Below are 27,067 nucleotides of genomic sequence, written 5' to 3' on the forward strand. Positions count from 1 at the left end.
TTAATGTCTGTGGGAGATATATGGATGGGGCGTGATGGCTGTGGTCGCTCGTAATAGTATTCTTTATTAGCAGTGCCTATTGTAGGAGAAAGTGTATTCTGTGTTTTAAACCCCCCGGGAAAATAGGGACAAATAGCCATATTTGTGCTTGCTCTAATCCAGTGTACACAGCCTCAATTATTGTCATAAGAGAGTAGAAACAATCATTTATACTGTGCCACAAGAGATTTGGAGTCACATCAAAAATTCATCAAGGTCACTTCACATCAGATCTTCCAATAAGAATAGAAATTAACAGCAACTAAGTTCATTTCAGCTCTCTGAATGTAGCATTTATGAACATGGTGGATGGATCAAGTATCAATATGAGGAGCATGGTTGCTGTCATTATCCTTTTATTAAAATCTTACATGTACCATAATTCTATTTTGGTGAACTCCTTTAAAACTGTAAGCTGGAAATGGTTTAATGTCCATGGCAGATATAGAATCCAATTCCATGTCAAAAGTCCTGTTATTGAATTTAGGTAGTGTGACCCTTGCAGCAAAATCCTATTGAGATAAATCAAGGAAATTCTGTAGTGTGAACAGGGTCTGTTCTATTACATAAACCCAATAATGTCAGTGAGTTCAGGGTGCCAGGAGTCTCAGCTACTTGTGTTCTTTTCTTACCTGTGTGGGGAACTGTGAGGGGAACTGTAAAAATGTAACATGTATTTGGAAAGACCTCCTTTCTTTCCAGCGCCACAAAACATGGCGTAAACTACACTGCTCAAAAAAATAAAGGGAACATTAAGATAACACATCCTAGATCTTAATGAATGAACTAATCGTATGAAATACTTTCATCTTTACATAGTTGAACGTGCTGACAACAAAATCACAAACAAATTATCAATGGAAATCAAATTTATCAACCCATGGAGGTCCGGATATGGAGTCACACTCTAAATTAAAGTGGAAAACCACACTACAGGCTGATGCAACTTTGATTTAATGTCCTTAAATCAAGTAAAAATGAGGCTCAGTAGTGTTTGTGGCCTCCACATGCTCGTATGACCACCCTACATCGCCTGGGCATGCTCCTGATGAGGTTGCGGATGGTCTCCTGAGGGATGGCCTCCCAGACCTGGACTAACGCAACTGCTGCACAGTGTGGCGTTGGTGGATGGAGCGAGACATGATGTCCCAGATGTGCTCAATCGGATTCAGGTCTGGGGAACGGGCGAGCCAGTCCATAGCATCAGTGCCTTCCTCTTGCAGGAACTGCTGACACACTCCAGCCACATGAGGTCTAGCATTCTCTTGCATTAGGAGGAACCCAGGGCCAACCGCAACAGCATATGGTCTCACAAGGGGTCTGAGGATCTCATCTCGGTACCTAATAGCAGTCGGGCTACCTCTGGCAAGTACATGGAGGGCTGTGCGGCCCCCCAAAGAAATGCCACCCCACACCATTACTTACCCACCGCCAAACCAGTCATGCTGGAGGATGTTGCAGGCATCAGAACGTTCTCCACGGCATCTCCAGACTCTGTCATGTCTGTCACATGTGCTCAGTGTGAACCTGCTTTCATCTGTGAAGAGCACAGGGCACCAGTGGCAAATTTGCCAATCCTGGTGTTCTCTGGCAAATGCCAAACGTCCTGCATAGTGTTGGGCTGTAAGCACAACCCCCACCTGTGGATGTCGGGCTCTTATACCACCCTCATGGAGTCTGTTTCTGACCATTTGAGTGGACACATGCACATTTGTGGCCTGCTGGAGGTCATGTTGCAAGGCTCTGGCAGTGCTCTTCCTTGCACAAAGGCTGAGTTAGCGGTCCTGCTGCTGGGTTGTTGCTCTCCTATGGCCTCCTCCATGTCTCCTGATGTACTGGCATTTCTTCTGGTAGTGCCTCCATGCTCTGGACACTACACTGACAGACACAGCAAACCTTCTTGCCACAGCTCGCATTGATGTGCCATCCTGGATGAGCTGGACTACCTGAGCCACTTGTGTGGGTTGCAGACTTCGTCTCATGCTACCACTAGAGTGAAAGCACTGCCAGCATTCAAAAGTGACCAAAACATCAGCCAAGAAAAATAGGAACTGAGAAGTTGTCTGTGGTCACCCCCTGCAGAACCACTCCTTTTATTAGGGGTGTCTTGCTAATTGCCTATAATTTCCACCTGTTGTCTGCTCCATTTGCACAACAGCATGTGAAATTGATTGTCAATCAGTGTTGAGTGGATAGTGTGATTTCATGGAAGTGTGATTGACTTGGAGTTACATGGTGTTGTTTAAGTGTTCCCTTTATTTTTTTTGAGCAGTGTATTTTTAGGAACTATTGCCAGAAACCTCCTTCCAGTGCTCTGATACAGGTATACACATACTGGATTTCATGTATAAAAAACATAAGCTAGGGAGAAAGTGCAGCATCTGCCCATATCAATCAGCAATTAGATATGACCATCTATAGCCCTGGGAAAGTACAGCTGTGATCCAATGGTTCACTATAGGCAACTGCTTCATGTCTTTTGTGAGCTAATTAAAAAAAAATGAGATACACTGAACATTTATAGCATTAAAAAATCAATTTAGTGTGTGTCAGGTTGCATGATGCAGTAATAGAAATGTATCAAAAAGTTAAAGGAGTAGTCCAGTGCTAGGATAGGGGATAAGTTTCAGATCGAAGGAGGTCCGACCGCTGGGGCCCCCTGCGATCTCCTGTATGGAGCCCCGGCTTGCTGGCCAGATAGCGGGTGTCGACCACCGCACAAAGTGGTGGCACACACTCCCCCGTCAATACATCGCTATGGCAGAGCCGGAGATTGCTGAAGGCAGCGCTCCGGCTCTGCCATAGAGTTGTATTGAGGGGCGTTTCAACCGCTGCTTCGTGCAGTGGTCAACGCGCCCCCTTCCAGCGGGCTGCCTGGGCCCATACATGAGATCGCGGGGGTCCCCGGCGGTCGGACCCCACCGTGATCTGAAACTTATCCCCTATTCTTAGGATAGGGGATAAGTTTTTTCAGCACTGGACTACTCCTTTTAGTAGGGGCCATAGCAACCAATCAAGCCTCTGATTTCTTTTTCCACAGGGCCTAAAAAATTCAGAGGTTAGATTTGATTGGTTGAAAAAAAGGGTGTGACACCTAGAATGGGGTGTGGCTTATGTCCCAAATGTGCATGACACAGTTTGAATATCCTCGAAGAAATAGTATGGCTTATGTTTAGCAGTTCACAATGCTGCATGCAAAGTCTCAGATGCCTTTTCAGAAATGAAAGAAGCGATCTGGTTGCTACGGGCAACTCAGCAACTTTTTCTCTAGACAGGTTTTGATCAATCTCCTTCTGTCTTTTTATAAATCCTTTCTATGTATGAAATGTCCACCTATATTTATAATATAAAATATAGCTATGTATTGTAGTCTTGTATGATCCCTTTGATACAGGTATATCCAACACTAATTTGAAGTGAAAAACCTTTTATTTGAATGCCAGTCTGAGAACATATTCTTGGATGAGGCAACAAAAATGGTAAAAAGAACAGATATATCTCTTTTTGTTTTGTCCAGTATCAATGAGTCGTGGTGTAATGTAAAGGTTGCTGTTACCTGACTTTATTTTTCCTGTTTCTTTCTCACTAACATCAAATGGGTTATCCAAAAATTGACAAATGAGCTAACTTCTTCCAAAAACATCACCACACCTGTCATCAGGTTGATTGTGTTGTTAAAATTTGGCTTTATCCACTTAAAAGGCGTACTCCGGGGAAAACTAATTTTATTTGTTTTTTTTAAATCAACTGGTGCCAGAAAGTTAAACAGATTTGTAAATGACTTCTATTAAAAGATCCTAATCCTTCCAGTACTTTTTAGCAGCTGTATACTACAGAGGAAATTATTTTCTTTTTGGATTTCTTTTCTTTCACAACCACAGTGCTCCTTGCTGACACCTCTGTTAATTTTTGACAGAGGTGTCAGCAGTGAGCACTGTGGTTGTGACAGAAAAGAAATCCAAAAAGAAAAGAATTTCCTCTGTAGTATACAGCCGCCAATAAGTACTGGAAGGATTAAGATTTTTTAGTAGAAGTCATTTACATATCTATTAACTTTCTGGCACCAGTTGATATAAAAAAAAAAAAAAAAAAGTTTTCCACCTGAGTACCACTTTATCCCCTTAACCCCTTCACGACGAGCGACGTACATGTACGGCGCCGCGAAGTGTCACTTTGCGTGCGGCGACGTACATGTACGTCGCGGGGTTCCGGGAGCACCGCGTCACCGGTAGCGGTGATCGGGCCAGGATGACTGCTGTTATGTAACAGCAGGCATCCCGGCACATCGCCGAGGGGGGTCCTGAGACCCCCCCATGACCGCGATGTGCGCAAATCGCAGGTCAATTCAGACCTGCGATCTGCGCGATTCCGGGTCATACGGGTCACTGGTGACCCGGTGACCCGGAAAATAAGAGGGATCGTAGGTGTCCGAGACACCCTAGATCCCCCTAAAGGGATAGGAGTTTGGTGGCAGGGTTGCCACCCCTCCTATCCCTGCTATTGGTCGGCCGAGCGACCGACCGATAGCAGACCGGGGGAGGGGGGGTTAAAGTTCGGTTCCCCCGCTTTGCCCACCTATCGGTGTCCGGGCAAAACGGGGGAACCGTCCAGGGAGGGTCGGCGCCGAAGGTCCCTACCTGGATCCCGGATCGCGATCCTCCATGCGGGGATCCCCCACGTGCGGCGGCTTCCGGGTCCTGCTAGGTGAGTTGTTGCCTAGCAACATCCGGAGGGCCACAGTTTACAGTGGTCTCTAAACCGTGGCCCTCCAGATGTTGCAAAACTACAACTCCCAGCATGCCCAGACAGCTGTTTGCTGTGTGGGCATGCTGGGACTTGTAGTTTTGCAATATTTAGAGGGGTTCAGGTTGTAGATCACTAAGTGGTCTCAAACTGTAGCCCTCCAGATGTTGCAAAACTACAACTCTCGGCATGCCCAGAGTTTGCTGGCTGGGCATGCTGAGAGTTGTAGTTTTGCAACATCTGGAGGGCCACAGTTTTGAGACCACTGGACAGTGATTTACAACTTGAACCCCTCTAAATCTTGCAAAACTACAACTCCCAGCATTCAGGAACAGCATAAGGCTGTCTTGGCATGCTGGGAGTTGTACTTGCTTGCCTCCAGCCATTGCATAACTACATCTCCCAGCATGCCCTTCCGCAATCAGTACATGCTGGGAGTTGCAGTTTTGCAACAGCTGGAGGCACACTGGTTGGAAAATACTGAGTTAGGTCATAGAACCTAACTCAAGGTTTTCCAGCCAGTGTGTCTCCAGCTGTTGCAAAACTACAACTCCCAGCATGCATGGTCTGTCAGTGCATGCTGGGAGTTGTAGTTTTGACCCCCCTCCCGTGTGAATGTACAGGCTACATTCACACTGGCGGCAGATTACAGCGAGTTCCCCGCTGCAAATTTGAGATGCGGCAAATTTTCCGCCGCAGCTCAAACTCCTAGCGGGAGACTCAGTGTAATCTGCCGCCAGTGTGAATGTAACCTAAAAACACTACACTACACTAACATAAAATAAAGAGTAAAACACTACATATACACACGTACACTGCCCCCCCACCCCCCTTCTCCAATAAAAATGAAAAACGTATTGTATGGCAGTGTTTCTAAGATGGAGCCTCCAGCTGTTGCAAAACAAAAACTCCCAGCATTTCCGGACAGCAATTGACTGTCCAAGCATGCTGGGAGTTTAGCAACAGCTGGAGGCACCCTGTTTGGGAATCACTGGCGTTGAATACCCCTATGTCCACCCCTATGCAAGTCCCTAATTCAGGCCTCAAATGCGCATGGCGCTCTCACTTTGGAGCCCTGTCGTATTTCAAGGCAACAGAATAGGGTCACATATGGGGTATCCCTGTACTCGGGAGAAATTGCCTAACAAATTTTGGGGGGCTTTTTCTCCTTTTACCCCTTATGAAAAGGAACAGTTGGGGTCTACACCAGCATGTTAGTGTAAAAAAATAAAAAATTTTACACTAACATGCTGGTGTTGCCGTATACTTTTCATTTTCACAAGAGGTAAAAGGGAAAAACGCCCCCCAAAATTTGTAACACAATTTCTCCCGAGTACGGAGATACCCCATATGTGGGCGCAAAGTGCTCTGGGGGTGCACAACAAGGCCCAGAAGGGAGAGTGCGCCATGTACATTTGAGGTGATTTGCACAGAGGTGGCTGATTGTTACAGCGGTTCTGACAAACGCAAAAAAAAACACACACCCACATGTGACCCCATTTTGAAAACTACACCCCTCACGGAATGTAATAAGGGGTGCAGTGAGAATTTACACCCTACAGGTGTCTGACGGATCTTTGGAACAGTGGTCCGTGAAAATGAAAAATTTTGCACAGCCCACTGTTCCAAAGATCTGTCAGACACCAGTGGGGGGTAAATGCTCACTGGTACCCCTCATTACATTCTGTGATGGGTCTAGTTTCCAAAATGGTATGCCATGTGGGGGTTATTTTGCTGTTCTGGCACCATAGGGGCTTCCTAAATGCGACATGCCCCCCGAGCAAAATTTGCTCTCAAAAAGCCAAATATGACGCCTTCCCTTCTGAGCATTGTAGTTCGCCCGTAGTGCACTTCAGGTCCACTTATGGGGTACCTCCATACTCAGAAGAGATGGGGTTACAAATTTTGGGGGGTCTTTTCTGCTATTAACCCTTGCAAAAATGTGAAATTTGGGGGGAAACCCACATTTTAGTGAAATTTTTTTTTTTTTTTTTTACATATGCAAAAGTCGTGAAACACCTGTGGGGTATTAAGGCTCACTTTATCCCTTGTTACGTTCCTCAAGGGGTCTAGTTTCCAAAATGGTATGCCATGTGTTTTTTTTTGCTGTTCTGGCACCATAGGGGCTTCCTAAAGGTGACATGCCCCCAAAAACCATTTCAGAAAAACGTACTCTCTAAAATCCCCTTGTCGCTCCTTCGCTTCTGAGCCCTCTACTGCGCCCACCGAACACTTTACATAGACATATGAGGTATGTGCTTACTCGAGAGAAATTGGGCTACAAATATAAGTATACATTTTCTCCTTTTACCCCTTGTAAAGATTCAAAAATTGGGTCTACAAGAACATGCGAGTGTAAAAAATTAAGATTTTGAATTTTCTCCTTCACTTTGCTGCTTTTCCTGTGAAACACCTAAAGGGTTAAAACATTTACTGAATGTCATTTTGAATACTTTGGGGGGTGCAGTTTTTATAATGGGGTCATTTATGGGGTATTTCTAATATGAAGACCCTTCGAATCCACTTCAAACCTGAACTGGTCCCTGAAAAATTGTGACTTTGAAAATTTTGTGAAAAATTGGAAAATTGCTGCTGAACTTTGAAGCCCTCTGGTGTCTTCCAAAAGTAAAAACTCGTCAATTTTATGATGCAAACATAAAGTAGACATATTGTATATGTCAATCCAAAAAAAAATTATTTGGAATATCCATTTTCCTTACAAGCAGAGAGCTTCAAAGTTAGAAAAATGCAACATTTTTAATTTTTTCATCAAATTTTGGGATTTTTCACCAAGAAAGGATGCAAGTTACCACAAAAATTTACCACTATGTTAAAGTAGAATATGTCACGAAAAAACAATCTCAGAATCAGAATGATAACTAAAAGCATTCCAGAGTTATTAATGTTTAAAGTGACAGTGGTCAGATTTGCAAAAAAGGGCTTCGTCCTAGAGGTGAAAATGGGCTCCGTCCTTAAGAGGTTAAGGACGGACCCATTTTTTTTTTTTTTACCTTAATGACCAGGCTCTTTTATTTTTTATTTTTTTTATTTGACATGTGTCTCTTTAAATGGTAATAACTTTAGAATTCTTTTTCTGAGCGGAGTGATTCCGATATTGTTTTTTCGTGACATATTTTAGTTTATATAAGTGGGGTATTTTTTTGACCTATGCAGCATTTTTTGTGAAAAACTCAAAAATATTGTGAAAAACTGGAAAATTTCTGTAGCTTTTTTTTTTTTTATGGTGTGCATTATGCAGTAAAAGTGATGTTATATATATTCTGTGGGTCAGTACGATTATGGTGATACCCATTTTATATAGCTTTCTATGTTCTTTTTCCTTTTCTGAGCAAAATAATTTTTCTGCCATTCATTTTCTAACAGCTGTAACTTTTTTATTTTTCATCTGACACCGTTGACTAAGGGCTTATTTTTTTGCAGTATGAGCAGTAATTTTCATTGGTATCATTTTTGCGATACATGCTACCTTTTTTTTAATCTTTTTTATTCTGCTATTTTTACCAAAATTGGCGAATTTTGTGCTTTTTTGTTGTTTTTTTACGGCGTTCACTGTGTGGGAAAATTTACATTATAATATTATAGTACACATCATTACGGACGTGGCAATACCTGTGTTTTTGATCTTTTTTGGTGATAATACAGGGCTTTTTTTGGGAAAGGTGCATCTTTTAAAAAAAATGTTTACACTTCATACTTTTATTTAAGAACTTTTTATTGAATTTTTTACACTTTTTACTAGTTATACTATGCTGCAATACATTTGTACTGCAGCACAGTATGACCCGATCAGCTGCACACAGTACAGCCTTTGCGATCCAGCCTGTGGCTGGATCTCACAGGCTTCCGTAGCAGGAAGACAGGAGGTCATCGTGTCGCAACATCGCAGTTTGTGAACAGGGGGAGCGCGCTTCCCCTGTCAACACCATAGATGCTGTTATCAGGATTGATCACGGCATCTATGGGGTTAGTGCTGCCGGGGCCACTGATCGTGGCCCCCGCAGCTGCAGCGGGACTCCAGCTGTGATTGACAGCCTGGTCACAATGCCGATCTCCTGCGCTGCCCACGGCAGTGCAGGAGATCGCTAGGATGTATGCAAACGTCCCAGTGCGCGAACGTGTCGGGTGCTCGGACATATGCATACTTCCTATAGCGGAAAGGGGTTAATAGAACTGAGCTGCAATGCCCCACAAAACCTGAGAACAGGTGTGCAGTTTTTTGAAGAAATTTTGCTCTATTTTTGCAGTCCTGCATAACTCCTTTTTCACAATGTAGTCTAGGCATTCTGTGACTTTTGGTATTTATTTTGTTCAGTATTTTTTTTGCCAAAACCAGGAAGGGAACCTACACAGATAAATACTAAAATGGGGGAGATTTGCACCCTTTTCTGTAATTGGGCAGGGTTTTTCAATCCCTCATCTCTTTTTCTTGGTGATGTAAAGTATTGCAGGCCATAAAAAATAAAATACTAGTTTATTTTGCATGAAGTAGCCCAATACAATTACATTCATTAAAAATAAAAAGGAAAATAAATTGCAAGAGAGTTGACTTAGGGTGCTGTCCCAAGAGGACATGACAGCTACATTATTGCTAACCTTTTTAGTTAGTGTGAAATAATTGAGAAACAACCTCCTTCACCCCATCCATTAGATGAGTAGTTGACTCAGATCTGTTTGCTAATACTATTACTAATTTTTCTTTACATCTTTGGACATGTGTGTAATGTAATAGGATGAAAATAATGTATTTGGCTGGGATTGTCTGTAAGATTGAATTTTTTTACTTGTATTTTTTCTTTTTTTTTTACTTAGACAAAAAGTTTAGCAATTACCTAAAGTTTAATATTGTTGGAAAGATGTGGTGTGTGTGTGTATATGTATGTGTATATATATATATATATATATATATATATATATATATATAAATATATATATATAATTATATATATACAATTATATATTGTGTACTTTTCTTACTGTGAATTCATAAGAATTTTCTTGTCTTTCAGGTTACAATATGAAGACTTCACCCTTGAGTCCACAGTCTTCTGTAGATAGTGAACTTAGCACATCTGAGCTGGAAGATGACTCAATTTCCATGGGTTACAAACTACAGGACCTCACTGATGTCCAGATCATGGCACGATTACAAGAAGAAAGTAAGGCATTTTACCAATGTCTTGTATTGTACTTGCAGATTTAGTAGTTTACTTGTTCTTGTAGTCTCTTTATCCATATGAGAGTTAGAAAAAGCTCATGATTTTTTTAATTGGTGCTGGCCAATCACAACTTTCAGCAAGGAATATGAATCTGTGATGTGAAGTTCTCCTCACATCACCGCTCCGGAGTAAAGTACATGGGAGCGGAGCGGTGCCGCGATCTGTCTCTTAGTGCAAGTACTACTGCTCGCAACATGAAACACAATCTGTTCCTATGCTGGGAGTAGTGGTAGTACCACAAATAAGGATGGACATATAGTTAATATAATATTAAACACAATATTTATTAAAAACTAGCTGAGTACCTGGCGCTGCCCGGTTTTTCCTACCTAATCCTTTTGGGGGGAGGAGAAGCAAAAAAGGAAGAAGCTTTTGTCCTCATATCCCGTCCTTAAATCCTGACCCCATATCCCCTCCTCACTTCCTGACCCCAAATCCCCTCCTCACTTCCTGACCCCAAATCCCCTTCTCATATTCCAACCTCATATGCTGTCCTCATATCCTGTCCTCATATTTTGTCCTCATATCCCATCCTCATATTCCATCCCCATATGCCAACCTCATATCCTGTCCCTATATCCCATCCCCATAGCCTGTTCCGACATCCCGTCCTCATATCTAATCCTCATTTCTAATCCTCCCATCCCGTCCTTAGGTTGGGCTGCGTTGTTGTAAAGATATTGTTAGCTGAAAATAAAAGGGGTGGGACTTGGGTTGGCATGTCTTTGCAAGATGGGGCATGGAATGCATGAAGAGTGTGGCTTGCCAGCCGGACTGACTCATTCACCAGGAGATGCAGAGTGGAGCTTATGGAGTATGGCACCAGAAGTCCTATATACTTGCATGTGACTTTAAACAAAAACCCCATCCTTCACATGTGGGGTAGGTTAGGACTTAATTTAACTATTATATATTTTTATTTAACATATAAGTAACATGTGACCAAGTATTATAGAAATATCTCCAGCCATTCAGAAGTCATGCTGAAACATACATTCCCCATAGATTTGCATTGGACTTTAAACAAAAACCCCGACCCTCGCAAATGAGGGTAGGTTAGGGTTAAATTAACTATCCTATATTTTTAGTGGACATATAAGTAACATGTGACCAAGTATCGAAATATCTCCAGCTGTTTGGAAGTTATACAGTAACATATATTTTCCAAAGACTTGTATGGGACTTTAAATAAAAACTGACTCTTGCAAATGGGGGTGGGAAAGGGTTAAATAACAAATCCTATGTTTGTTGTTGAAATATAAGTAACACGTGCCAAGTTTCATGTTAATATCTTTAGCCATTTGGAAGTGATGCTGGAACATGCACACATACATACAGTCATGGCCGTAAATGTTGGCACCCCTGAAATTTTTCAAGAAAATGAAGTATTACTCACAGAAAAGGATTGCAGTAACACGTTTTGCTATACACATGTTTATTCCCTTTGTGTGTATTGGAACTAAACCAAAAAAGGAGGAAAAAAAGCAAATTGGACATAATGTCACAACAAATGCCAAAAATGGGCTGGACAATATTACTGGCACCCTTTCAAAATTGGGGATAAATAAGATTGTTTCAAGCATGTGATGCTCCTTTAAACTCACCTGGGGCAAGTAACAGGTGTGGGCAATATAAAAATCACACCTGAAAGCCGGTAAAAAGGAGAGAAGTTCACTTAGTCTTTGCATTGTGTGTCTGTGTGTGCCACACTAAGCATAGACAACAGAAAGAGGAGAAGAGAACCAAAATTGTGGAAAAATATCAACAATCTCAAGGTTACAAGTCCATCTCCAGAGATTTAGATTTGACTTTGTCCACAATGCGCAACAGTATCAAGAAGTTTGCAACCCATGGCACTTTTTAAAAATTGATTAAAGGTGTCAACGGAGGATAGCACAGATGGTGAATAAGCAGCCCCAAACAATTTCCAAAGATACTCAAGCTGTCCTGCAGGCTCAGGGAGCATCAGTGTCAGCACGGACTATCCGTCGACATTTAAATGAAATGAAACTCTATGGCAGGAGACCCAGGAGGACCCCACTGCTGACAAAGAGACAGAAAAAAAGCAAGATTACATTTTGCCAAAATGAACTTGAGTAAGTCAAAATCCTTCTGGGAAAACGTACTGTGGACAGATGAGACCAAGATAGAGCTTTTTAGTAAAGCACATCATTCTATTGTTTACCGAAAATGGAATGAGGGGTATTCCAGGATTTTTTTACTTTTTTATTTGACTATGCTACAGGGGCTGGAAAGTTAGTGTAGTTAATAATATAGTGTCTGTACCTGTGTGTGACGGTTTTCTCACAATTCTTATGTGATTTTCACCCCAATATTTATTTTTAACAGCATACAAAATTACTGTTGTCTCAGATTTTTCCCAGGTTGCAGTGTGGCCGAGACTTGACCTGACTAGTCAGCTGATGACAGGGAGCCTGTCTGCTTCAATAGGTGGAGCGATTGCTTGGTGGGAGAGAGATCAATCTGCAACTAATGCAACAGCTGTAGGCACCCTGATTGAAAACCACAGGTCTTTTGAATGGATGCAGCTCATTTATGTTTCAATGGGTGGGGTGGCTGATGTGTGGGAGGGAGAAAAATTGAATTATGGGATTTGTAGGCAAAGAAGAAAACTCAAAAAGGAAATACCAGTTCACAAAAAGCTAGCCACAGTGTTATGGTAATCTCACAACATAGCCATTTAGCCCTAAGACAAGCGCAGATCCTTCCTAAACATGTCCATTACTGTCTGGCAGGTACATACTAAAATCGTCTTATGGTGGATAACCCCTTTAAAATTGCTGTTGGGAAAAGGCACCCTTCCAATAAGAGAGACCTGGAGCAGTTTGCAAAGGAAGAGTGGTCCAACATTCTGGTTGAGAGGTGTAAGAAGCTTATTGATGATTACAGGAAGTGACTAATTTGTTATTTTTTCCAAAGGCTGTGCAACCAAATATTATGTTAAAGGGGTACTCCAGTGGAAAACATTTTTTTTTTTAAATCAACTGGTGCCAGAAAGTTAAACAGATTTGTATTTTACTTCTATTAAAATATCTTTACATTTCCAGTACTTTTTAGCAGCTGTATGCTACAGTGGATATTCTTTTCTTTTTGATTTTCTTTTTTGTCTTGTCCACAGTGCTCTCTGCAGACACCTGATGCCCGTATCAGGGACTGTCCAGAGCAGCATAGGTTTGCAATGGGGATTTTCTCCTGCTGCACAGTTCCTGATACGGGCATCAGGTGTCAGCAGAGAGCACTGTGAACAAGACAAAAAAGAAATTCAAAAAGAAAAGAATTTCCTCTGTAGCATACAGCTGCTAAAAAGTTCTGGAAGAGTAAAGATTTTTTAATAGAAGTAATTTACAAATAGGTTTCACTTTCTGGCACCAGTTGATTTAAAAAAAAATGTTTTTCACCGGAGTACCCCTTTAAAGGTGCCAATAATTTTGTTCAGCCCATTTTTGGAGTTTGGTGTGACATTTATGTCCAATTTTCTTCTTTTTTCTCCCTTTTTTGGTTTAGTTCCAAAACACACAAAGGGAATATACATGTGTATAGCAAAACATGTGTTACTGCAATCCTTTTCTGTGATAAATACTTTATTTTCTTTCTTCAACATTTACGGCCATGACTGTACACACACACGCACATTAACCCTGATTTACTAATGTCAACCCGACTCTTTTTGTCGGGTTGTGCGACCAAATTTGTGTCGCATAGCCCATGCGACACAAATTTGGTCGCACAACCCGACAAAAGATATCACTCAGATTGTTTTTTTAAACCCGTCAAAATGGGCGTGGTTATCCCAAAAAGGGGCATGTTCCCGACAGAAAAGAAAAAACACTCGGAGTATGATGAGACCCGATCAAAAGTTATTAAGCCGGTGAATGGGCGGCCCCCCGCACAGCGCAATCATAAGCTCCCAGTAGCGCTATCATTGATAAGCATTCTATTAGCAGAGCATCTGGCCGGGAAGCCAGCTGCCTGATGCTCTGCTAATGCTCTGCTTGTCAATGATAGCGCTTTCAGAGGCATATGTGTATAGATGCTCTGTGGGGACCAGATAATGCTATATGTCTGGTCCCCACAGAGCATCTATATACATATGCCTCAAGCGCTATGAATGACAAGTATTCATTTAGCAGAGCATCGGGAAGCCGGCTGCCCGATGCTCTGCTAATGCTCTGCTTGTCAATCATAGCGCTTCAGAGGCATATGTGTATAGAAGCAAAGTGGGGACCAGACATATAGCTTTATCTGGTCCCCAGAGCACATCTATACACCTATGCCTCTGAAGCACTATGATTGACAAGCAGAGCATCGGGCAGCCGGCTTCCCGGCCAGATGCTCTGCTAATAGAATGCTTGTCAATGATAGCGCTACCGGGAGCTTATGATTGCGCTGTGCGGGGGGTATATATATATCTCTACATGCGCTGCCAGGAGCTTATGATTGCGCTGTGCGGGGGGCATATATATATATATATATATATATATACATGCGCTGCCGGGAGCTTATGATTGCGCTGTGTGGGGGCATATATATATTCACAAGCGCTGCGGTGGGTATACGACAAGTGCGGCGAGGGACAAGACATATAGCGCAGCAGGGGGCAAGATATCTAGAAGCTGTGGGGAGCCAGACATATACAAAACCCCCAGCGATTCTATATATATCTTTCCCCACCGCAGCTCTTCTATTTGAAAAAAAAAAAGTGAAAGTACACTGTATATGGCTGGGGAGGAGCATGCCGCCCACTCCCCTGCTTAATAAACTCTGTGATAAGGGCGACAGATAACTTCCCTGCGACAGAAAAAAAAATAGAGACGGGAGACAGATTAGTAAATCGTCCTCTTATCTCGTCCTCTTATCGCGTCCTCAGGTGGGGCTGAGTTGTGATGAAGAGATTCTAGGCCGAATATAGAAGGAGGCATGGTTTTGTGGCAGTGGGCATGACTTGCAAGCCGGACCAAAGCATAAAAAGTAGCAAATATATATGAATATCAGCTCACCCCAAAGTCCATATAACCAAGCACGGAGAAAGGTGCGGACTGCACCCCAATTGAATCAACAAAATCGAGAGAACTCCAGCCTGGTACAGATCAGTATGCCGTCTTTAATCACATGAAGCTATACGGGTCACAGGTACAAACAGAATGTTACGCGTTTCGGCCAGGTGCTGGCCTTACTCATACAATAAATACACTGCACGGATCGTATATATGGGCATGCGGGAAACTTCACATGCTAAACAGGTGAAAGAACCTGTGAAAATTCCATTAACTCCCTCATGCCCATTCGCAAAGATTTTTTGCATGAATCAGAACAAAACAGATAAAAAACACATATAACATCAAATTATAAAAAGACAAACACATACCGTATATACTCGAGTATAAGCCGAGTTTTTCAGCACGATTTTTCGTGCTGAAAACACCCCCCTCGGCTTATACTCGAGTGAACTCCCCCACTCGCAGTGGTCTTCAACCTGCGGACTTCCAGAGGTTTCAAAACTACATCTCCCAGCAAGCCCGGGCAGCCATCGGCTGTCCGGGCTTGCTGGGAGTTGTAGTTTTGAAACCTCCGGAGGTCCGCAGGTTGAAGACCACTGCGGCCTTCAACATCATCCAGCCCCCTCTCACCCCCTTTAGTTCTGAGTACTCACCTCCGCTCGGCGCTGGTCCGGTCCTGCAGGGCTGTCCGGAGAGGAGGTGGTCCGGTGAGGAGGTGGTCCGGGCTGCTATCTTCACCGGGGAGGCCTCTTCTAAGCGCTTCGGGCCCGGCCTCAGAATAGTCACATTGCCGTGACAACGACGCAGAGGTGCGTTCATTGCCAACGTACTTATGCGTCATTGTCAAGGCAACGCCTCTATTCCGGGCCGGAAGCGCGGAGAAGAGGCGCCCCCGGTGAAGATAGCAGCCCGGACCACCTCCTCACCGGACCACCTCCTCTCCGGACAGCCCTGCAGGACCGGACCAGCGCCGAGCGGAGGTGAGTACTCAGAACTAAAGGGGGTGAGAGGGGGCTGGATGATGTTGAAGGCCGCAGTGGTCTTCAACCTGCGGACCTCCGGAGGTTTCAAAACTACAACTCCCAGCAAGCCCGGACAGCCGATGGCTGCCCGGGCTTGCTGGGAGTTGTAGTTTTGAAACCTCTGGAGGTCCGCATGTTGAAGGCCGCAGTGGTCTTCAACCTGCGGACCTCCGGAGGTTTCAAAACTACAACTCCCAGCAAGCCCGGACAGCCGATGGCTGCCCGGGCTTGCTGGGAGTTGTAGTTTTGAAACCTCTGGAGGTCCGCAGGTTGAAGACCACTGAGGGCGAATGATGAGAAGAGGATGATGAAGGGGGGGGGTGTGGGGATGATGAAGGGGGGTGGGGATGATGAAGGGGGGGTGTGGGATGATTACAAGGGGATGATGAAGGGGGGATGTGTGGGATGATAAGGGGATGTGTGGGATGATGACAAGGGGATGATGAAGGGGGGGATGTGTGGGATGATAAGGGGATGTGTGGGATGATGACAAGGGGATGATGAAGGGGGGATGTGTGGGATAAGGGGATGTGTGGGATGATGACAAGGGGATGATGAAGGGGGGGATGTGTGGGATGATGACAAGGGGATGATGAAGGGGGGATGTGTGGGATGATGACAAGGGGGGATGTGTGGGATGATAAGGGGATGTGTGGGATGATGACAAGGGGATGATGAAGGGGGGATGTGTGGGATGATGACAAGGGGATGATGAAGGGGGGATGTGTGGGATGATGACAAGGGGATGATGAGGATGTTAATGACGGGTCTGGATGATGACAGGGGGGGATGAGGTATTTCCCACCCTAGGCTTATACTCGAGTCAATAACTTTTCCTGGGATTTTGGGTTGAAATTAGGGGTCTCGGCTTATACTCGGGTCGGCTTATACTCGAGTATATACGGTACAATAGTTTTATTAAACAAAATCAATAAAAAATACAATAAAATAAAATCCTGCATAGGGAATCTATAAAACAAAAAACATATAAATAAATAAATAAATACATACTGGCTGGCATTTGGGTGACTAGGATAAAATATCCAACATTTAAGCATATCAAAATAATGTATCCAAAGCCAACCTGTGTATTTGTCTAATTCAAACATTTTGTATGTATGAGTATAACAGAACATGTGCTTTCATAATACTGCAAGAGAATGTATCAAATGTGGAACATAATGCAACTCCCATAAGTACCGCATATAATGTGAACAAGGTCATACAAAGATAAGAGTTTCACCTGTCACGCTCTACCGACAATAGAAAGCACACGTATAACAGAATGCCTAACTGGTCCTGTTGTACGGGTTAAATTGAGTATAATTTCCAAAATATTTATTAAAAAATATATACGGTAGTTACTATTTTTATTATTATTATATAACATTAGAGATAACCCATACATATTCATCAGAACCATAAAATTGCTGAAAAAATTTAAGATAAATATGTATCTAAATGCAACTAATTTAAACCAAAGCATGGTAATAAAATTTGAGACACATTTCTGAATTATTATAATTAGATAGTAAAGCCCAAATATTCAATAATGAAGGATAACATCTTGTCTCATATTGAGGCCCTTTGGAAACCTAGTGTCTAATTTTAAGATCAAAAAAATCTCACGATCCATTAGTTTCCGCCTATGATTGCCTCCCCTAAGGGGACGTGATACCCTCCTCTATCCCCTGCAACCGGATAGTAGTGTTGTCCCCTCCATGGTGTTCAGCAATGTGTTTGGACACAATGGAGACATTCCTACTTTTGAAATACGGGATATCCGTGTATCCGATATATGTTTCCTGACACGTGTTTTTAAAGAATTGGTTGTGCATCCAACATATTGTACCAGCCACGAGTCGCATGTGAATAAATAAACTACATGCTTGGTATTGCAGTTGATATACTGCTTTATCTGAAAGGACTCGTGACTGGTACAAGACTGAAATTGTGTTCCAGGTGATAGAATTTTGCAGCAAGTGCATACATTATGGCCACACTTAAAGGTCCCTTTATGTTCCAACCATGTTGGATTTGTTTGTAATTTTTCATTATAAAGACTTGGAGATAATTTTTGTTTCAATGCCGGGGCACGGCGTGCCACACCTATACCCTCCAGTTAGGATTGGAGCAAAAGTTGGATCAAATAAGACAATGGGCATATATTTCTTAATAATATTACATATAGATTTATATTGTTCACTATATGGGGTGAAAAAAAAAACACTACATTGTTTTCTATAGACATCTTTTTTCACCCTAGTGGTCTTACTATTGATGGGGTGGACCTCGTTAGTTCCATCCCTACTCTCTATTTGCCGAGCTGTCTAGCAGATGTCTACTGATATCATCAGCTTCCATCCTAAAATCCGATAATCTGGAACAATTTCTCCGAGCGCGGACCATCTCACCCGTAGGTATATTTTTAATAACATGGGAAGGATGACATGATCCCGCATGGAGAATTGAATTTACTGACATTTCTTTTCTGTATCTCCTTGTTATGACAGCATGTGTCTCTCTATCTCCCTGTAATGTTAAATCCAGAAACGAAATGTCAGTAGTATGGTAACTCAATGTAAAAATTAAACCCAAAGAATTATTATTGAGGTAGTCACCAAACCCCTGTATGGGCGCTAAATAAATAGGAGGTCATCGATGTAGCGGCCATACCAAATAATAGAGGGGTTATGGGGTGCGAATAAGTTCTCCCTCTCCCACCAACACATATATATGTTAGCGAGAGAGGGAGAAAATGTCGCCCCCATCAAAGCACCTGTGATCTGCATGTAGTACTGGCCATTGAACATAAAGAAGTTACGAGTTAAAAGATATTCTACCACCATAACCAAGTACTCCTGCAGATCAGAGGAATAGGAGGAAAAAATCTTAAGAAACAAACTTAACGCAACCAAAGCCAGATTGTGTGGAATGACAGAATACAATGCTATCATGTCGGCAGTGTTCCAACTATAGTGATCATGCCACTCTAGTTTATCAAATGCTGCCAACATCTGTTGGGTGTCTTTAATGTACCCTGGCATATGGGGAATGTATAGTTGTAACATGTTATCTGTCCATTCGCATAACCTCTCATTAAGCGATGAAATACCTGAAACAATTGGTCTCATTTGTGGTGGAAAATTATTTTTATGGACCTTGGGCAAGGAATAGAATATTGGCACCACTGGATACTCAACAATGAGATACTGAGCAATTTTTTTGTGTAAATATTCCATTCCTTGCCCCCAACTGTACCAAATCATGGAGTTCCTTTTGGAAAATTGGTGTCGGATTCCCCGGCAGCGGCCTGTACGTATGAGAATCTGATAACATTTGAGTATTTAATTTACAGTACAGGCCGCTATCGAGGAGAACGACACCACCCCCCTTGTCAGCCTGTCTTATAATCAAGTCATCCCACTTTTCCAATTGTGACAGCCTGTCTTTGACCATGAACATATTGTTTATGTTTTTGGCATCTGGGCATGCTGGGAGTTGCAGTTTTGCAACATCTGGAGGTCCACAGTTTGGAGACCACTGTGCCCTTCCAGATGTTGCAAAACTACACATCCTCAGCATGCCCTTACTGTCCAGGCATGCTGGGAGTTGTAGTTCTGTAACATCTGGCCCTTCAGATGTTGCAGAACTACAACTCCCAGCATGCCTGGACAGTTTTGGCATACTGGGAGTTGTAGTTTTGCAACATCTGGAAGGGCACAGATTGGGAACCACTGTATTAGTGGTCTGCATACTGTAATCCTCCAGATGTTGCAAAACTACAACTCCAAGCATGCTGGGAGTTGTAGTTCGGCAACATCTGGCTCTAAAGATGTTGCCGAACTACTACTTCCAGCATGTCTGAGAATGTTTGTTAGTTGTGGTTTTGCAACAACTGGAGGCACACTGGCAAAACAGCAACTCCCAGTATTGCCGGACAGCCGTTGACTGTCCAAGCATGCTGGAAGTTTTGCAACAGCTGGAGACACCCTGTTTGGGAATCACTGGCCTAGAATACCCCTATGTCCACCCCTATGCAAATCCCTAATTCAGACTTCAAATGCACATGGCGCTCTCACTTCGGAGCTCTGTCGTATTTCAAGGCAACAGTTGAGGGCCACATATGGGGTATCGCCGTACTCGGGAGAAATTGCCTAACAAATTTTGGGGGGCTTTTTCTCCTTTCACCCTTTATGAAAAGGTGAAGTTGGGGTCTACACCAGCATGTTAGTGTAAAAAAATAAATTTTTTACACTAACATGCTGGTGTTGCCCTATACTTTTAATTTTGACAAAATTTGTAATGCAATTTCTCCCAACTACGGAGATGCCCCATATGTGGGTGCAAAGTGCTCTGGGGGCGCACAACAAGGCCCAGAAGGGAGAGTGCACCATGTACATTTGAGGTGATTTGCACAGGGGTGGCTGATTGTTACAGCGGTTTTGACACACGCAAAAAAAACAAAACCCCACATGTGACCCCATTTCGGAAACTACACCCCTCACGGAATGTAATGAGGGGTGCAGTGAGAATTTACACCCCACTGGTGTCTGACAGATCTTTGGAACAGTGGGCTGTGCAAATTAGAAATTTTGTACAGCCCACTGTTCCAAAGATCTGACAGACAACAGTGGGGGGTAAATGGTCACTGTACCCCTTGTTACGTTCCTCAAGGGGTCTAGTTTCCAAAATGGTATGCCATGTGGGGGTTATTTTGCTGTCCTGACACCATAGGGGCTTCCTAAATGCAACATGCCACCTGAGCAAAATTTGCTCTCAAAAAGCCAAATATGACTCCTTCTCTTCTGAGCATTGTAGTTCACCCATAGTGCACTTCAAGTCAACTTATGGGGTACCTCCATACTCAGAAGAGATGGGGTTACAAATGTTGGGGGGTATTTTCAGCTATTAACCCTTGCAAAAATGTGAAATTTGGGGGGAAACACATTTTAGTGAAAAAAAAATTTTTCTTTACATATGCAAAAGTCGTGAAACCCCTGTGGGGTATTAAGGCTCACTTTATTCCTTTTTACATTCCTCAAGGGGTCCAGCTTCCAAAATAGTATGCCATGTGAGTTTTTTTTTTTTTGCTGTCCTGGCACCATAGGGGCTTCCTAAATGCGACATGCCCCACAAAAACCATTTCAGAAAAACGTACTCTCCAAAATCCCCTTCTCGCTCCATCCCTTCTGAGCCCACTACTGCGCCTGCCGAACAATTTACATAGACATATGAGGTATGTGCTTACTCGAGAGAAATTGGGCTACAAATATAAGTATAAATTTTCTCCTTTTACCCCTTGTAAAAATTCAAAAATTGGGTCTACAAGAACATGCGAGTGTAAAAAATAAAGATGGTGAATTTTCTCCTTCACTTTGCTGCTATTCCTGTGAAACACCTAAAGGGTTAAAACGCTGACTGAATGTCATTTTGAATACTTTGGGGGTGCAATTTTTATAATGGGATCATTTGTGGGGTATTTCTAAGATGAAGACCCTTCAAATCCACTTCAAACCTGAACTGGTCCCTGAAAAATAGCGAGTTTGAAAATTTTGTGAAAAATTGGAAAATTGCTGCTGAACTTTGAAGCCCTCTGGTGACTTCCAAAAGTAAAAACACGTCAATTTTATGATGCAAACATAAAGTAGACATATTGTATATGTGAATAAAAAGAAATTATGTGGAATATCCATTTTCCTTACAAGCAGAGAGCTTCAAAGTTAAAAAATGCAAAATTTTCAAATTTTTCATCCAATTTTGGGATTTTTCACCAAGAAAGGATGCAAGTTACCACAAAATTTTCCCACTATGTTAAAGTAGACTATGTCACTAAAAAACTCTCTCGGAATCAGAATGATAACTAAATGCATCCCAGAGTTATTAATGTTTAAAGTGACAGTGGTCAGATGTGCAAAAAATGGCCGGGTCCGAAGGTGTAAAATGGCTGGGTCCTTAAGGGGTTAAAGACGATTTTGTTAATGCATAAAAAGGGTAGAAAATAAAAGGGGTGTTGCTAAAATGGTAGGTGTGGCTTTGCGAGATGGGTTGTAGCCGGACTGACGCACTCACCCGGAGATGCAGAGCAGAGCTTGGATTAAAGTACTATAAGTCCTATATACCGTATTTATCGGGGTATACCACGCCTATAACAAGCACCCTCATTTTACCGAGGATATTTGGGTTAAAAAAGTTTTTTACCCAAATATCCATGGTAAAATGAGGGTGCGTGTGTGCGCGTGTATACCCTGATACACCCCCAGGAAAGGCAGGGGGAGAGAGGCCGTCGCTGCCCGCTTCTCTGCCCCTGCCTTTCCTGGGGTCTAGAGCCCTGCTGCCGGCCCTTCTCTCCACCTGGCTATCGGCGCCGCTGCCCGTTCTGTCCCCCTGACTATTGGTGCCGGCGCCCCATTGCCCCGACAGTCAGGGGGAGAGAAGGGGCAGCGGCACCCATTGCCGGCGCCGCTGCCCCGTTGCCTCCCCCCATCCCCGGTTGCATAATTACCTGTTGGCGGGGTCGGGTCCGCGCTGCTTCAGGCCTCCGGTGTGCGTCCCCTGCGTCGTTGCTATGCACTGCACGGCGCGGCACGGAGCACTGACGTCATGCGCCGTGCAGCGCGTAGCAACGACGCAGGGGACGCACACCGGAGGCCTGAAGCAGCCTGGACCCGACCCCGGCAACAGGTAATTATGCAACCGGGGATGGGGGGAGGCAGCGGCGCCGGCAATGGGTGCCGCTGCCCCTTCTCTCCCCCTGGCTATCGGCGCCTGCAATGGGGCGCCAGCACCGATAGTCAGGGGGACAGAACGGGCAGCGGCGCCGATAGCCAGGGGGAGAGAAGGGCCGGCAGCAGGGCTCTAGACCCCAGGGCAGGCAGGGGCAGAGAAGCCGGCAACGCTGGCTGTCTCTGCACCTGCAAAGCCGCTGCAGTTCATTGATTTAAAGCGCCAGCTTTAAATCATTGAACTGCAGCGGCTTATCGGCGTATAACACGCACATAGACTTTAGGCTAAAAATTTTAGCCTAAAAAGTGCGTGTTATACGCCGATAAATACGGTACGTGCATGGGACTTAACCTCTTAAAGGGGTTATCCAGGAAAAAACTAATATATATATATATATATATATATATATTCAACTGGCTCCAGAAAGTTAAACAGATTTGTAAATTACTTCTATTAAAAATCTTAATCTTTTCAGTACTTATGAGCTTCTGAAGTTAAGGTTGTTTTTTTCTGTCTAAGTGCTCTCTGATGACATGTGTCTCGGGAACTGCCCAGTTTAGAAGAGGTTTGCTTTGGGGATTTGCTTCTAAACTGGGCGGTTCCCGAGACACGTGTAATCAGAGAGCACTTAGACAGAAAAGAACAACCTTAACTTCAGAAGCTCATAAGTACTGAAAGGATTAATATTTTTTAATAGAAGTAATTTACAAACCTGTTTAACTTTTTGGAGCCAGTTGATATCCTGGATAACCCCTTTAAGGACGTAGGGCGTACCTGTATGCCCAATGCCCAGTCCCGGTATTTAAAACTGGGTCCCTGGGCTAATAATAATAGCCGGGACCCTGGGCTAATAACATGCGGTACCGATCATTGTGCTGCGCGCTATTAACCCTTTAGACGCGGCAATCAAAGTTGATCGCCGCGTGTAAAATGAAAGTTAAATATTCCCGGCACCTCAGTCGGGCTGATCGCGATGTCCCGATCAGCTAGCATGCGAGCGGAGGTCCCCTTCCCTTGCTCCGTCGCGTCCGAACGGCGATTGATTGCTCCAAGCCTGAGATACAGGCTTGAGTAATCGACCGCCTATGACACTGATCCATGCAAAGCTACGGCTTTGCAGAGATCAGTGTAAAAGATCAGTGTGTGCAGTGCTATAGCCCCCTATGGGATCTATAGCAGTGCAAAAAGAAAAGTGAAAAAAAAAAGTTAATAAAGGTCATTTAACCCCTTCCCTAATACAAGTTTGAATCACCCCGCTTTTGCCATAAAAAAACAAACAGTGTAAATAAAAATAAACATATGTGGTATCGCCGCATGCGTAAATGTCCAAACTATAAAAATATATTGTTAATTAAACCGCACCGTCAATGGCGTACGTGCAAAAAGATTCCAAAGTCCAAAATAGTGTATTTTTGGTAACTTTTATATCCTAAAAAAATGAATAAAAAGCGATCAAAAAGTCCGATCAATACAAAAATTGTACCAATAAAAACTTCAGATTACAGTGCAAAAAATGAGCCCTCATACCGGCCCGTACGCGGAAAAATAAAAAAGTTATTGGGGTCAGAAGATGAGAATTTTTAATGTATAAATTTTCCTGCATGTAGTTGATTTTTTTCAGACGTACGACAAAATCAAACCTATATAAGTAGGGTATCCTTTTAACCTTATGGACCTACAGAATAAAGAGGTGTCATTTTTACTGAAAAATGCACTTATTTGAAACGGAAGCCCCCAAAGGTTACAAAATGGCATTTTTTCTTAAATTATGTCGCACAATGAATTTTTTTTCTGTTTCGCCATGGATTTTTTGGCAAAATGACTAATCTCACTGCAAAGTAGAATTGTTGGTGCAAAAAATAAACATCATATGGAATTCTATGTGCAAAATTTAAATAGTTATGATTTTTAGAAGGTGATGAGGATTCACGAGGAGATGCAGAGCGGAGCTTGTGGAGTAAGGCACCAGAAGTCCTATGTACTTGCAGGGGACTTGAAAAAAAACTCCATCCTTCACATATGGGGGTAGGTTAGGGGTTAATTAAACTATTCTATATTTTTATTTGGCATGTAAGTAACGTGTCCAAGTATTAGCGAAATATCTCCAGCGGTACTAAAGTTACTAAAGGTACTAAAGTTTCCCATAGATTGCATGGGACTTTAAATAAAAACCCTGATTTTATCCTATGTTTGTTGTTGTGAGTTTGTGAAGAAGAAAACCCTACAGCTCTGGGCAGTCGGTAAAAAAGTAAAAATGGAGGGTTTTTGTGGCAAAACATGTCCTATGCTGTTTTATATTAGTTAAAGGGGTATTCCAGGAAAAAAAGAATTTTATATATCAATTGGCTCCAGAAAGTTAAACAGATTTGTAAATTACTTCTATTAAAAAATCTTAATACTTTTAATAATTATCAGCTGCTGAAATTGAGTTGTTCTTTTCTGTCTGACAACAGTGCTCTCTGCTGACATCTCTGCTTGTCTCGGGAACTGCACAGAGCAGAATAGGTTTGCCATGGGGATTTGCTTCTACTCTGGACAGTTACCGAGACAGGTGTCATCAGAGAGCACTTAGACAGAAAAGAATAACTCAACTTCAGTAGCTCAGAAGTACTAAAAGGATTAAGATTTCTAATAGAAGTAATTTACAAATCTGTTTAACTTTCTGGAGCCAGTTGATATATAAAAATTTTTTTTTTCCTGGATAACCCCTTTAAACAGATGTTTCATACATTCATTTAATCCAATATGAAAATTAAATGAAGTTTAATTTGAAATAATATTTAATTATAATTTAATTCAATTTATTTATATATTTTTTTATTTTTATACTTTTTATTCTATTTGTAAAATTTTGTAGAATATATATTTCACAGTTTTTTTAAATCATTACGCTTAACTTTATTTTAAGCAAGTCAGACACCCTTTATTTTTGGAAAATTCATTTTTAACCAAACCAAAACATTATTTAGTTTCATAAATAGAAATTATCCATTTTGGGCATTTTTGAGGCTATGCTTACACAGCGGAATGTCCGTGCAGAATTCCACTGAGCACACAGCAGAATTTCCACAGCAGATGTTTCCGCTCGGAATTGCATTGCCATCTCTAATTTTTGAGATATTTCTAATTTCAAAATTTGGCGTGCGACACAATTTCCAACCCGTGCGACACAAATTTTTTCCCGTGCGACACATTAGTAAATCAGGGAGCAAAATACACAGAGTAAATAAAAAAACACTCAGAGATAAACACTCCACTCTTAATAAATGAGGGCTATTGAGTTTTATATATATATATATATAGACTAGCTGAGTACACGGCGTTGCCCGGTTTTTCCTTCCTAATCCTTGTTGTTGAGGAAAATCAACAAAGGAGGAAGCTTTTGACTTTATATCTCGTCCTCATATATTGTTGTCATATCCCAACCCCATATCCCGACCTCCTTTCTCGACCCGTAATATGTGTACCAGTTATTGAAATATCTCCAGCCGTACAGAAGTTATGAGGGAACATACATTTCCCATTGATTTGCATGGGACTTTAAACAAAAACCCCGACCCTCACAAATGGGGGTAGATAAGGGTTAAATTAACTATCCTATATTTTAAGTGGACATATAAGTAACATGTGACCAAGTATTATCGAAATATCTCCAGCCGTTTGGAAGTTATGCAGTTATATTTCCCATAGACTTTGTGTGGGACTTTAAACAAAAACCCTGACCCTGGCAAATGGGGGTGAGTAAGGGTTCAATTGCCTATCCTTTTTGTTGTTGACATATTAGTAACATGTGTGCCAAGTTTCATGTTAATATCTTTAGCCATTTGGACGTGATGCTGGCACATAAACACACACACACACACATTGAGATATATATATATATATATATATATATATATATATGTATGTATATATATAAGAGAGAGGGAGAGAGAGAACACTGTTAAAATACAGTAAATACATTAGTTATACAGTTTAATAAAATAAAAAATATATTATTTTTAAAAATACATGGACCCCTTATCCATTTTTAATATTGCCAAACACAATTTCAGGTCCTTGCCTGCACACACAAATTGTTCCCTGCTTAAAAAAAAAATTTGTTCCCTACAATTTTCCCATCGCTACTGCAAAAACGCCAAGCTAACATCTGGCCGTTGCGTTCTTTCACTAAAAAAATTATGTGCGGCAGATTTGGAGTTTTTATTGGTAGAAGTAGAAACCTAGCATGAAGGTGTTAAGGTTGGCAAACCGGGATGAAAAGTGACCTATGCCAAGAAAT

At 42.3% G+C, this 27,067-nt stretch overlaps 1 protein-coding gene across 2 annotated transcripts in view; it reads left to right on the top strand.

The window, feature by feature from the left end:
* The window catches only part of SLAIN1 (SLAIN motif family member 1), a 95,435-nt gene that overhangs the window by 36,381 nt on the left and 31,987 nt on the right, over nt 1-27,067 (top strand). For both annotated transcript variants that reach the window (XM_056555568.1, XM_056555569.1), the window contains one exon: nt 9,810-9,959. In XM_056555568.1, coding sequence (XP_056411543.1) covers nt 9,810-9,959 — 150 coding nt within the window. The remainder of the gene's footprint in view (nt 1-9,809; nt 9,960-27,067) is intronic.

Source organism: Hyla sarda, chromosome 2 (genome assembly GCF_029499605.1).
Source record: "Hyla sarda isolate aHylSar1 chromosome 2, aHylSar1.hap1, whole genome shotgun sequence".
Lineage (NCBI taxonomy): Eukaryota > Metazoa > Chordata > Amphibia > Anura > Hylidae > Hyla > Hyla sarda.